Source organism: Loxodonta africana, chromosome 6 (genome assembly GCF_030014295.1).
Source record: "Loxodonta africana isolate mLoxAfr1 chromosome 6, mLoxAfr1.hap2, whole genome shotgun sequence".
Taxonomy (NCBI): domain Eukaryota; kingdom Metazoa; phylum Chordata; class Mammalia; order Proboscidea; family Elephantidae; genus Loxodonta; species Loxodonta africana.
This window is the reverse complement of record NC_087347.1, coordinates 72,214,178-72,227,854: the sequence shown is the minus strand read 5'-3', so window position 1 is coordinate 72,227,854 and position 13,677 is coordinate 72,214,178. Positions and strand designations below refer to the sequence as shown.

At 39.8% G+C, this 13,677-nt stretch overlaps 1 protein-coding gene across 11 annotated transcripts in view; it reads right to left on the bottom strand.

Annotated features, from left to right (window-relative positions):
- The window catches only part of WIPF1 (WAS/WASL interacting protein family member 1), a 143,955-nt gene that overhangs the window by 15,634 nt on the left and 114,644 nt on the right, over positions 1-13,677 (bottom strand). For 10 of the 11 annotated variants that reach the window (XM_003406214.4, XM_023542830.2, XM_023542828.2 and 7 more), the window contains 3 exons: positions 13,205-13,293; positions 9,087-9,216; positions 2,600-2,752 (listed from right to left, as the gene is read on the bottom strand). In XM_003406214.4, the coding sequence (XP_003406262.1) occupies positions 2,600-2,752; positions 9,087-9,216; positions 13,205-13,255 (334 nt within the window). In that variant the 5' untranslated portion in view covers positions 13,256-13,293. The remainder of the gene's footprint in view (positions 1-2,599; positions 2,753-9,086; positions 9,217-13,204; positions 13,294-13,677) is intronic. The other variant, XM_023542831.2, reaches the window with a different exon arrangement.

Genomic DNA, 13,677 nt, shown 5'->3' with positions numbered 1-13,677 from the left:
AGGGTGTTAAAATCCCACCCTAATCCTCTTTAACAAAAAATTACAATCACAAAATGGAGGACAACCACACAGTACTGGGAATCATGGCCCAGCTAAATTGGTACAGACATTTGTGGGGGGTGGGGGGGCGCACAATTCAATCCATGACAGTCAACTTCCACTTCAATACTGGAAGATAAAACCCAGTGCAGTCGAGTCGACTCTGACTCATAGTGACCCTATAGGACAGAGTAGAACTCTGCCCCATAAGGGTTTCCAAGGAGTGCCTGGTGGATCTGAACCACCGATCTTTTGGTAAGCAGCCGAACTCTTAACTACTATGCCATGAGGGTTTCCAGTGGAAGATAGAACAATCCTATTAGGTAATTCATATTAAACTGATTTGGTTTAACAAAGGGAGAAACTAAAGGGGAAACCAAAGATATGGAAAAATTCAAACTACCACCCCAGAATCTCTTGGAACCCAAATTAACTTTCAAAAAATGGTTAGCCTTAAAATTTGTCTACCACTTGAACCTTTAGCTAATTAATGCACCAAATATTTATTGAGCACCTGCTATGTACTGCCATTATTCTAGCCACTTGAGACAGATGAGAAAACACAACAGAAACGATCCTGTTCTCCTGTAGTTGCCATTCTCATGGGGGAGGTAAACAATAAGCCAGTAAACAAGTATTTTCTGACAGCTCTAAGTACTAAAAGGAAACTAAAACAAGGTGATGAGATGAAAAGTGCCTAGAGACCAGGACAGAGTGGTTCGTGATGACACTTCTAAGGATGTGACATTTGAGCTGAAGTATGACGAAAAACAGCCAGTCATAGAAAGAGGAAGAAGAAAGGTGCTTCAGACAGAGCCTGCAGGTGCAAAGGCTCTGTCTGAGGTGGGAATGCTCTTTCAAGTTCAAAAACTGGAGGCCTGTGTGCCTGGGGCATAGTGCACGTGAAGGAGATGCCTATGGAACGCAGCCTGAGTGGGCCGCAAGGGCTGAGTCATCAACAGCTTCCCTGTAAGCCAGAAAGTTCAGATTTCATTCCAGGTACAGTGAGAGTGTTTGGAGGAATTTTACACAGTGGAGTAACATGGACTCTAGAGATAATTTTTTATTTAGACTTTAGTATTGGAAAAGGCTGTGCTTTCTTTGAGTATGTGATATGTTCCTCTGTCACCAGCTTGTGACAAGTTTTATCTTCCTCTTAGCTTTGGCAACAAAAAAGTTCAGATTAAAGCTGCAGTTACTATCCACCTAACAACTGTACGAGATCTGGCACACCATTTGTGCTCTAACTTAAATTCCATCTTTGTTTTGATATTTTACTTCTATTTTTCTTTTACCGTAATTTTTTCACTTATTGTTAAACTACTGGATGTATGCATTTGTAAGCTGCCTCAAATCCTTTTGGTAGGTTTTAAATAAATACATTTAAATTTAAATGCAGGTCTGGCAAAAATCTTTTTTATTATTGGGTCTCTCTCTAGATTTTGACCCCACAGTGCTAAAACAGTCAGCTAGCCTGACGATTCAGTGATCTTATCTTCACATGAGTGTGAGCATTTCACACCTTCCCAGTCGACATTTTAAAAGATTTTGCTGGTAATATAATTAGACATAAAATTCCTCTAACTACAATAAACATTAAAAAACAACAACTAGTTTTACGGTAAAATTTCCTGAGCTAATGTAGTATTCAGGAGAGAGCTCCTGCATTTAAGTTTTGTATGTAGCCATGACGAGGCTCAACTTTTCTCTCTGCCATTAGGTTCATGGACAAGCTTATAGGACTCATTTCCATGGCTCCCTGCAAAGAATACTTAGAATCACTGGCAATGGAATACCAAATGTCTGTCATACAAGACACCATTTTAGATTTAGTGGGATTTGTAATTATATTCCATATAAAGTACTGCACAGTGTTTTTGGGAAGTGGTTCCTAAGTATTGAGTATACTAGCCATAATGCTCCTTAGAAGCAAAGATGGTGAGACTTCTTTCGTACTTCAGGCATATTATCAGGAGGGACCAGTCCCTAGAGAAGGACGTCATGCTTGGTAAAGCGGAAGGTCAGCGAAAAAGACAAAGACCCTCAGCCACTTGGACTGACACAGTGGCTGCAACAATGGGCTCAAACATAACAATGGCTGTGAGGATGGCACAGGACTGGGCAGTGTTTAGTTCTGTTGTACATAGGGTTGCTATGAGTCAGAATCAACTCAACGGCACCTAACAACAACAGACAGCTGGATCAGGCTACCTCACAATGACAGATGAATTTGCCAGGCCACCAGAGAGAGTTTCCAGGGGTAGCAAGTTCCTTTTGCTTCTTCCTTTTCTTCCCACTCTAGCTCAGCCTTTAGAAAAGTTCAAAAAGGTACAGGTTACCCAGGGACACTGGGCAAATACCTAACAGCTCTATGGAGTTGCTAAAAAAAAAAAAAAAAAAAGAACGATGCTAAATAGAGTCTCTCTTATAAAATAACGTTAACGTTTAAAACAATCTAAAATGTTTGAAAGGATGTAATGCCTTAGAGGGTATGCCACGCCTCCAAACTACCAAACTCTGCCCATCTTCAGTAACTACAAGAGAAGGAAACTCTTGTTACCATTATCTCTGTTGGCCGTGGATCTCAGCTTGGGCATTCCAGCCTGGAACAGTCCTCCCAAACTGGGTGGTCCGCCCCCTCCAAAACTTCCACCACCTCCACCACTGCCGCCACCTCCTCCACCAAAGCCACCAGCACCAGCTCCTTTAGGTTCTGCAATTGGAAGAAACCATACTCTTTTTACATGTATGCAAACACCTACAAGTATGCTTCACCAGTCTAGCCCAGTTAAACAATAACTATAAAACTGGGGGCTGGCTGAACCGGGGCCTAGAGTAGACAACTGGGATTTCTTCATTAAAATGCAGGGTTTTAAGGGCTCACCCTACCCCAGTCAGAAAGGGAAGGGCTTTCTCTACTCCAGGGCAGCCACAGATGTAGTAGTGGAATAAACAGTAATAGACGGTGACTTGTCCCCATGTCCACTAGCTGCCATATGGGTTAATATCTGTTTGTTCTACATTCCAACTAAGATATGACAAATAAAGGGATCTTCAAAGAATGAATGTCATTCTTTGAATTGACATGGATTGACACAGTAGCTGCTACCATGGGCTCAAGCATAGCAAGTATTGTGAGGATGGTGCAGCACCAGGCATTGTTTTCTTCTATTATACACAGAGTTGCTATGAGTTGAAACTGACTGGATGGCACCTAACAAAAACAACAACAGTATTTTTTTCATACGTGTATTTCTTCCTTAAAATTAAGACCAAATTCAATAAACAGTTTTTAGCCTGATCTTTCACTTAATGCTTTATTGTCAGCATTTCTTATGTCATTAAAATAGTCTTTGAAAACATGAGTTTAAATGATTGCATTATATTTTAAAGAACATGGATATACTATAATTTATTTCATCATCAACTTATCTGATGGTCTTTCACATTGATTTCATTTTTTTTTAAATATCATAACACCTGTATGAAATCTTTATTTGTACCTCTGATTATCTCTTTAGGAGTAGAATTACTGAGTCTGTTTTTCAGGTTCTTGATACATAATACAAAAATGCCCTCCAGAAAGGTTCCCATCAGAAGTATATGAAAATGAAAAAATGTCAACAATATCAACAAATAATCCGTGTAGACATTGTTAAATGGGAACTAATTTGCCGTGTAAACTCTCATCTTAAACACAGTAAAATATAAAAAAAAAGTATATGAAAATGATTATTTTTAGTATCCTGTCAACACTGGGCTTTAATATTTTAAAAATTCTTTGCAATTTGACAAAGTTCAAAGTTTTTTTTTTATTCTGCATTTATTTTGTCAGGGAAAATTGTGAAAGATTTTTAGATGGACAAACAAAACAGGAGGAGGAGGAAAAGGAAAAGATTACTAAATATTTTTTCTAGCCGTTGGGGTTATTTCTGCCTTTCATCGTCTTTGAACTACTTTACAACTCCCTAAGTTGAAGAAAATTGGTAATAATGTAAATGATCTTTAGTTGTGCCCAGTACAATGCACTGATCACTGACCTGTTTGCACCTCTCTGCCTTTACAGGTCTGGTACTTCAAATTCTCCTTTGAGTTGATTGTAACATCTGAATGGTTCCCACATTAATTAATGAGTTAAATAAAATCTTTTGTTAATGGTTCCCTCATTAATTAATGACTCCTACTGAAGAGTCCAAGCGGGGAGAACAGGAAAGGCACCTTTATTTCATTGTATAAGGAAAAAGAGTCCGTCAGAGCTGCTGCTGCCAAGATTGCTCCCCAAGGGCGGGCAGGCAGGTTACTTTTGGGGCTTTACAAGTAGGGAGTGTCTACAAGTTACATCAGCAACGTTCTTAGTCACACCAAACAGGCGCAGCGGCATTTACATAAAAGCAGGATTCAAACGCAAAGCTGCAGGGGAGGAAGCCAAGCAAAGAAAATAGGATTTTTAATACAGCACTGTGGGGGCTGTCTCACTTTGGCACATGAACATTTTATATCTGTATGACAGTTATAATTATAGTCTTTTAAAAATGATCCTTTAACAATTTATGTGTGTGTGTCTGTATTTATGAGGTTAAATGCTGTTTAAAGAATACTCCACCCCACCCCCAAAAGTTCTTTTGAGTCTTTGATAAGTATTACATGAAATCCGCAGGTTAATCTGGGAGAACTGACACCTGTATGATATTTGGACTTCATGTTTGGGAATGTGGTGTGTTTTCCTATTTACTTATGTCTTCTGTATTTTTCAGTAAAGTTTTGTACTTTTTATAAGTCTTGTTAGGGTTACTTCTAACAAATTTTTGCTGACATCGTGAAAGGGATGTTTTTCCTACTATTTTTTCTAAGTAGTCATTATTGGCATCAGGAAATTTAGTTTGATATCTAATACATAAGCCACTTGCTGGATTATCTAAATTAAAATTTCTAAAAAATTTATTACCTTGGATTTTCTAGTACACACATGGTCTGCAAATAATGAAGGTTTTTCTCCTCTTTTCTAGTAGTTGTGTTTCTTATTTTATTTCTGTTTTATCTAAGCAGGTAATTACTATGCTGGCTGAACTTCTATAACAATGTCAATTATTAATGTTGCTAAAGGCAACCATGTTTTGTTCTAATTTTAATGAGAATGCCTCTAATGTTTCAAAGTTAAATATTGACTACTGGCTTGAAATAATTTTGCTGTCGATTGTTGTTTATTCACAATCAGGAAGTACCCTTCTATTTTAGGTTTTTGAGACTCTCTGATGGTGTTGAACACCAAGTACCCACTGGGGATCTAATGAGATGATTACGTGGCTTTTCGTATTTGATGTGATGGATTAATAGACTTTCTAATGTTAAAAAGGGGATAAACCCTGGTCTTGGTGAATTATTCTTTTAGTATACTATTGGACTAAGAGTTTTTTTTTTTTTTGTATTTTATTTAGTATCCTCTCATTTATGATCATAAATGATCTATAGTAGGGTTTCTTAACTTGGCACTACTGACATTTTGGGTCAGGTTATTCTTTGTTTGGAGTACTGTGCTACGTGTTAGACTGTTTAGAGCATCCCTGGTCTCTACCCACTAGATGTCAGTAGCACCCTCCCCAAGTTGTGACAACTAAAAATGTCTCCAGACATATCTCCTGGAGGGCAAAATCACCCTCGATTGAGAGCCACTGATCTATAGCTTTCTTTTTGTGTGTGCTGTCTCTGACATGTTTTGATAGTAGGATCACGTCAGGTTCATTACGCCTATCAGACAGCTTTCCATCTCTGCTATGTTTGGGAACTATTTACATAGCATTTGAATTAGCTGTTTCGTAAACTCATATGGCTCCAAAGTTCTTTGGAGAGAAAATAATTTGATAAAGCTTTCAACTATTTCCTTGATCACTGAAGCTTCCTAAGTGAATTTTGGTAAATTTATATTTTTCTTAGAAAAGTAATTTCGTCAAGATTTTAAATGTATTAGCATATAACTTCCTACTTCTTGTTGTTAGCTACTGTCAAGTCTGCCCGACTCAACGAAAACGCTGCCTGGTCCTGTGCCATATCCATAACTGGATGTGTATCGGACTGTTGTGAAGACCATGGGGTCTTCACTAGCTGGTTTTTGGAAGTATACTGTCAGGCCTTTCTTCCTAGTCTGTCTTAGTCTGGAAGCACCACTGAAACTTTTCAACATCATAGCAACACACAAACCTCTACTCACTGATAGGTAGTAGCTGCAAATAAGGTACACTGACCAGGAACCAAACCTGGATCTCCTGCATGGAAGGTGAGAACTCCTATCGCTGAACTACCACCGTGCCTAACTTGATAGTAACCCATTGCCCTCGAGTCGATTCCGACTCAGCGATCCTATAGGGCAGAGTAGAACTGCCCCCCTCCCCACGTGGTTTCCAAGGAGCAGCTGGTGGATTTGAACTGTTGATCTTTTGGTGAGCAGTCGAGTTCTTACCCACTGCACCACGAGGGTTCCAACTTCATAGCAGTACCCTTAATTTTAGAAAATTTCCCTTGAGTCTCTATTTTATCTGCTTCTAAGATCTAATTTTATTTGTTTGTGTTTTCTTTTTTGATTAGATTTATCATAAGCATGTGTTAGCGCTAGCTGTATCTTTTCTAGGTATGGAGCTTTCTGGGATGCTTATGGGAGCTTTGAGGATAGAAAAAATAATCTGATTATGAACAGATGAGAATGACTTCACCTAACAGGATAAATCAAATTGGAATAACAATTTCTGTAAGTATAATACAAACCTGCTTCTATATAAAATTTAAAATTTTTACTAATTTTAATTACTACCAATACTATTAATAATGTCCTTATCATTCATACATTATTCATTAACTTTTTTTTTTTTAATGATATACTCTGGAATACTGCATTGATAATAGGACACATTTGCATGGTATTACAAATTCAAAGAGATCAATACACTCTCAGAGGTCATCTGTTAATTAGTTCTTTACCCAGAACATCTGTCCATCTTCCAGATAGAGAAGCTGAAGTAGAGGATAGTTAACTGGGGCCAGGTAACTTAGGCAGTAATTAAACTGCAGGATAGGGCTAAATTCAAGAGCCATCATACATAACCATGGTCATCAATTTAATGTAGAGACCAGGGAGGTTTCACCTGCAAACATGGATGGGCTTTGCAAAGAGCTTGTGACAGTATGTTGTTGGGTGCCTTCAAGCTGACTTTCAACGCATACTTACCCCCTGTGACAGAACAGAACTGTCCCATAGGGTTTTCTTGGCTGTAATCTTTACAGAAGCAGAGTGCCAGGTCTTTCTCCTATGGAGCCACAGGGTGAGTTCGAAGTGCCAACCTTTCAGTTAGCAGCTGAGCACTTAGCCGTTGCGCCAGCAGGGCTCCTTGGCGGCAGTGTAAATACCCAATTAAGTGCATGGACAACAAGGACATGCATTCGGTTGCATCTTGATTCCACCAAGCAAAGTGCATCCTTAAACATCCTTGAAATGCGGGAAAGGAGGCGACCTAGTACTGTTCCCATTTAATGGACGGATATGGGATCTTAAAAAGTAGAGAGAGTTTCCACTAGTGGATTCAGGAACGGGCCCCAGACTGTCCATCTCTTTCCACATTAGTGGGGATTTCACGCCTTCCTCTCCAGAGCCCCAGGCTCGCTTTCTTGGTGGAGAGAACCTCCAGCCTCTGTCCTAGAGGTCGGCAGTTTGTGGAGCCCCTGGCCCTATTCAGGGAACCATGATTCAGACAGCTGTTGGACAAAGCCTCCCCAGATACAAGTGACTCTGTTGGGCTCCCCAGTGAGTGAGTGAGTCTTGTGCCACTGATCAGGAGGACTAAGCGTTTATACAATAACCAATCAGTTTTGTGGGCATTTGACGTAGAGGTCAGTTTCTTTCAAGTCAAAGGTCAAAACCTCATATTCCTTTTCAATGGATGGTACATTCTCCTTTGCACCACCTTGCTGGTTACAGAGTAACCAGTTCAAAAGGCTGGTTCAAAGGCCTTTATCTTGGCCTTCCTCTTTTCTATTTTTCTCCCACGCCAGTGTTCCCACCTAACACTGGTCCTTCTTCATTCTCTATCTGCTAGGTATTTCTCCCATAAATTCCCCCTAAGCACTTCTAACTCTTCCACCTTTGCTAAAACCCTGCATATTTATTTCAGTATTCATTTGCCCACAAAATGCCCTCTGGTGGTTTTGGAAGGTCAGTCTATTTCCTATTGAGTCCAAATGAGATCTGTGATCTAGGATGAATTCTGGGGACATCTGGCGGGCAGGGGAAAGGTCTAGTAATGTGAGGACAGTCTCAAGGCCCAGTGATTAATTACCACTAGAGTCTAGTCATGGAGATGTTTTCATTCTGTGTAAATGTTAATAAGTAGCCCTGTGTTGTGGATACTTGTCCATTTATACATGTCCTACCTTACTTGACAGTATTTGGATGAATAAACAAACATGTGGTCTCATTTCCTCTCTCTCCAAACTCTTAATAATCATATCTTACATACCTTGAATTACACATTCCAGACTACAAATTTTCATAGGCATTACCTCATTTGATGCTCACAACAAGCTTGTGAGGTCACTAAAACAACAACAACAAGCTTGTGAGGTTACTAGGATGGGTATTATTATCTCCATTTTACAAATGAAGGCAATAAGGCTTGAAGATGGTAAGTGATGGATGTTCCAGGACTTGAACCCATATCTGTTGATTCCAAGGCTAGGCCCATTCCATATTTCATGCTACCTCCTGATGTGCAGTACAACGAGCCATGGGTTAAATTTTAGAAAGTGTTGTGAGCAACTTAGAGAATGGCTGCTGTGTGTGTGTTGGACAAAGAATTATTATACTGGCTTCCTGCAGCTTTAGCGGGGAACCCAAGCCAGAGCTCTGGCCTACAATGAGTGACACAGTCCCTGATTCTGCTAGCTCTGCAGCTGTTGTTAACAGAAAAAAAAAAAATTTTTTTTTTTTTTTTTTTTTCAGAGGGGCAGGGTGATTGTTAAGCCATAAACCATTTATCTTCATGGAAAATAACTTTTTCACTTACTGTCCAAAATTGGTGCACTTCTGTCATTGGTGACTGTCTTCTTTAGTTTCTTCCCTTTGCTGATGTCTGAGAGGAGAGCATTTCTCCCAGCCTGCTCTGTCTTATTCAAGGTAGGCTTTTCTGTATTGGCCTGAAAAGAAACCATGCAAACTCACATTCATCTCTTGGAGTAAAACCATGTACTACAACAATCAGCTGGGGCAGCTAGAGCACTGGAAGCTTGTTATTAAGGTTCTTGGCAATAGGTTGTAAATTCCCCACAAGTTTTAGACCCGATGTAATTCTTTTTAAGACCTAGACGTTTGGGAGCAGATGCAGCAATAAATTACATTCATTCTTAATGCAGGAAGAGTCAGTGCCTGATAAACGTCTCTGAAAATTCAGACCACAATCTGGTTGTAATCAACAGAGCCAGGGCTGGATGGCTACAAACGAGACGCGAATTTTAAGTCTGGGAGGGTCCTGAAGAACTGCTTCCCTTTCCTCTTTGTTAGAACTCACCTGGTGCAAGGGGAAAGTCATCTCTAGCAAAAGGGTCAGCTGTAAGTATCTTTAAAAAAATCCACTTAAAGTTTTAGAAAACAATTCCTCTGTCTATATTGCCAAAGTTGTTTTTCTTTTTTAAATTTAAGTCAGGTTTATTGAGGTATCATCACACGCACTGAAATCATCCTCTTAGCGTACAGTTCTATGAGTGTTGACAAACATACAGTTGTATGACCAGCACCACAATCAAGAGAACAAATACAGAACATTTTCTATTACCTGATAAAGTTCTCTCATGCCCCTTTGGCCTAAGATGTTTATGTTTAATCCTTTGAAAGCTTAGCTCACAGAAGGCTACGAAGTAGACAAAGGCACTGCCTTAAAATGTTTGGGTATTTTTTATATATCCAGAATTCCTGGGAAAATTCTTTAATATGAAATGGCCATCTCGTTTCTTCAGGGTTACTTTAGAGAGTGCAGACGACAAGAGCCCACATCCAGACTAGGAAGTATTTGCCAGTGTCTGTAACTCTTAGAAACTGCTGGTCTTACCCAAAGAGCCTCTGGATGCCGCAAACCTAAAGGTCTGTCCAGCAGTTCTGAGTCTTTCTAGCCTAGCCCCAGCCCTTCTGGAAGTGATCAGATTTCAGATATGCCAGTGATGGCCATGGGAGGTAAACCTGGGGAAGCTTATAGCTTGATACCCTACACAACTATTTATTATCAGAGTTAGAGGCAGAGTGAGAGCTAAGAAAAACTCTGAAGTAGGCTAAAAATAATTACTGTGTGTTAATCTAGAAGGGACTTGAAATAAATTATAAAGTATTATATAATCTAATGGTAGTAACAGTTAACATTTATACAGCTCTTACTATGGGCCAGGCACTGTTTTTAGCACTTTATGTATGATTTGGGAGATAATATTGAAGCCATTATTCCCTGTCCTGGAATCTGACCCAGCTGGAGCTGGACTTACGAGGTCTCACAAGGACACATCAACTGGGCCTGAAGTATAAGGACATTAGCTAGGACAATCTTGGAAAACATCTTCTAGGGAATGTTTCACACAAACTAATAAAACACAGCACTAAAGACCCACATACTTTCCACTCTTATCTTTTTCTACTGGCATTTACTGAATAGTAAGATTTGTTGGACCAGTGAAGACCCTCCTGACTGTTGTTACTGAAACCTATAGCAATGATTGTTGAGAAAGACAATTCAAAATGTAGGATCAGAGTTTCTAGCCAATCTGTGAAAAGGTGAAGCTTTCAGTGGTTTTGGCCATTTGTAGTGTTAATATATACTGATGACCCTAGCGTTCCTTGGACTCGGGCAGACATGGCTCTGGCAGCATGCTTGTCCACTTCCCACTTTTGCCTTTTTGAATATATGCTGAATAAAACTTTCTTTTCGCTTTACTCAACTTTGTGATGTTTTTACCCTACAACATGTGTATTAATTCATTTACTCCTTATCAATCCTACAGCTATTATCTCCATTTTACAGACAAGGAAACCTAGGCACAGGCAGATGAAACCATTTGCCTTACGTTACCCAGTTAGGAAGAAGAGAACTGGGATTCAAATGGTGGCAGTCTGATTCCAGAGCCTTCCCCATAACCTGACAGAAGTGTTAACTGTGGGATACAAAATGCCCCTTCCCCACTAGTCCCCACCACTGCCCTGAAGCAACTTTGTTAAGAGCTTCTTGGCTATCGTTCCAGAAATTCTCCTTGCATTTATACTTTACTTTTGCTAATGGAATCATCTTTTATTAGAGTTTGGAAGGAGCTTTTAAAATTACCTATTGTCTTCATCTAAGGAAGAAAAAACCTGAGGTCCAAAGAGGTTAAGTGACATGTCCAAACTGGAAATTCTACCAGTTTGGGGTCAGCAACCTTCAGTGGCCTCGTGTTCTGCCTCAAAATTAATTCTGACACCTGACCTCCTTGGATGCTAACTTCTCTCAAGCCCAGGGCGCTTAATTGTACTGTTCCACTAGGAAAGTGTCTTGTGATGTGCACCAGGCCCCCCTTTCCCTTTTCTTATCTTTCTGACTTCCCCAGGATCTTGTTTTTGTTACGTAGTAATGGATAGAAATGAGTTAACAGGATAAAGCAGCGTTTCCCAAGCATCAATCATTTTGGAACGGCCTTTACGATTTCTGCCATCTTCTCATGCCACCTGTGTATTTATGTAATATTTTCATTAAATCAATTCACTATATTATTTATTATCCTATTTTTCATCGAATATTTTCTTTTAACTCTTAAATCCGGGGTTAGATGCGTTGGTTACAATTTTTAGAGCACACATTAAAATAAATACATGAATATTAAAATTAAAAAGATATTAATCCATGGGCCACTCAGCAGTGGTATACATTTCACGCTTTTGGGGAAATACAGATGAACTAATCTGGCTATGTTAGCCAGATCAGGGCCTCTCAAACCATTTATGTGAAGGACCAATACTTTAAAAAATTTTTCCAATCCATCAAAGATTGGTGCTTTTGCAAAATAACAGTGAATCATTAGAAAAATGAATCTGTACTAAAAAAGACATGCAAAATACAATATTATTAGAAAAAACATAAAATTACTGTCAAATTGCTACAAACGATTCTAAATGCAAACTCAATTTCTATATTATTTCTTTAGGAACTCTAACAAGCAATTCAAGAACCACACTTTGAATAGCACTGAGTTAATTAATGGTCTGTTCTTCCCATCTAGGTTCCAAGCTCAGATGGGCTATAAGTGTGTCCCATGAAAGCCTTGGGCAAGAGACTTGCCTTCTCTGGGCCTCAGGTTTCCCAAATGAAAAATGAAAGGACCATCACTTTGTGAGGCTCCTCAGCATGGAAGGCTGGAGGAGGCCTTTGTAATCAAGTGTCTTGGAGCCTTTCCATATCACGAGGTAGGTAGCAGCTGCCTGCTTCCAGGACCGGGGTGCTGCCTGGACCCTCCAAGGAAGTTCTATCAAGGAACCAGGATGAGTCCAGTCAAGAAGTTCCTTGGCAAGTAGAAATCTAGATGCAAGGATAGATTTAAAGAAGGATGTGAGTGTGTGTGTGCGCGCGTGTACGTGCGTGCGTGTGTGTGTGTAGGGGGTGGTGGTGACAGTGGGGATGATATCTGTCAAAAACAGAGAGTGGGGAGAGAGAGGGAAAGGCTCACAAAAAGAAAGAAGTGAGACTGGAGGACATTTTAATGGATGCATTTTCAGACAGAACAAGACCTGGGTTCTTGGACTGTCTTGCCCACAAGTTAAAGGTTAGAAGTTAAAGTTCATTTGAAGAGAAGCAGTGTGTACAGGTTTCAGAGCTGCTCCTGCAAACCCCTGTGATGTTTCCCTTGGTGGACACGGTAGAAGAAATCTAAGTAATCCACATTCCATGCTTGTACTGTGCATTACATGAGACCTTAGACAACAAGAACCCTTGGTGTTCGTGTTCACTAGGTCTCAGGGTTCGGCTTACTCTGGGCACTTGGAAAGCCTGCCATATCATATTTAGGCTAGAATGCAAATACAGTTAAAACAAATACACATATGGCAGGTTTTGGTTTCATCTCACATGCTTTAGGTGGGTGGTTATGCATTGATAATGGACAGTGAGGGGAAACTCACCAGTGCAAATGTTGGGGGTGGTGGGGGTGCTGGAGGGGGAGGGACAGGCATCTTGGATGGCTAAACTTTCAACAGTCCTGCTGAGAAATCTGTAAAAACAAAGCAAAGTCATACATTAGACATTTTAGTAATACTCTGTCCTAATATGCCTTCCCCGTTCCCTGTCAACGTGACAGCTATTCACACAGGCCAACTCTTTTTTTTTGTTTTATTTATTTTGTTTTTTATGTTGTTGAGAATATATACAGCAAAACATACACTAATTCAACAGTTTCTACATGTACAATTCAGTGACACTGATTACACTCTTCTAGTCATGCAACCATTCTCACCCTCCTTTTCTGAGTTGTTCTTCCTCCATTAGCATAAACTCACTGCCCCCTAAAGTTCCAATCTAATCTTTTGAGTTGCTGTTGTCAATCTGATCCCATATAAATAGTTCTTAAAAGAGCATAATGCTCAAGGCAGACATT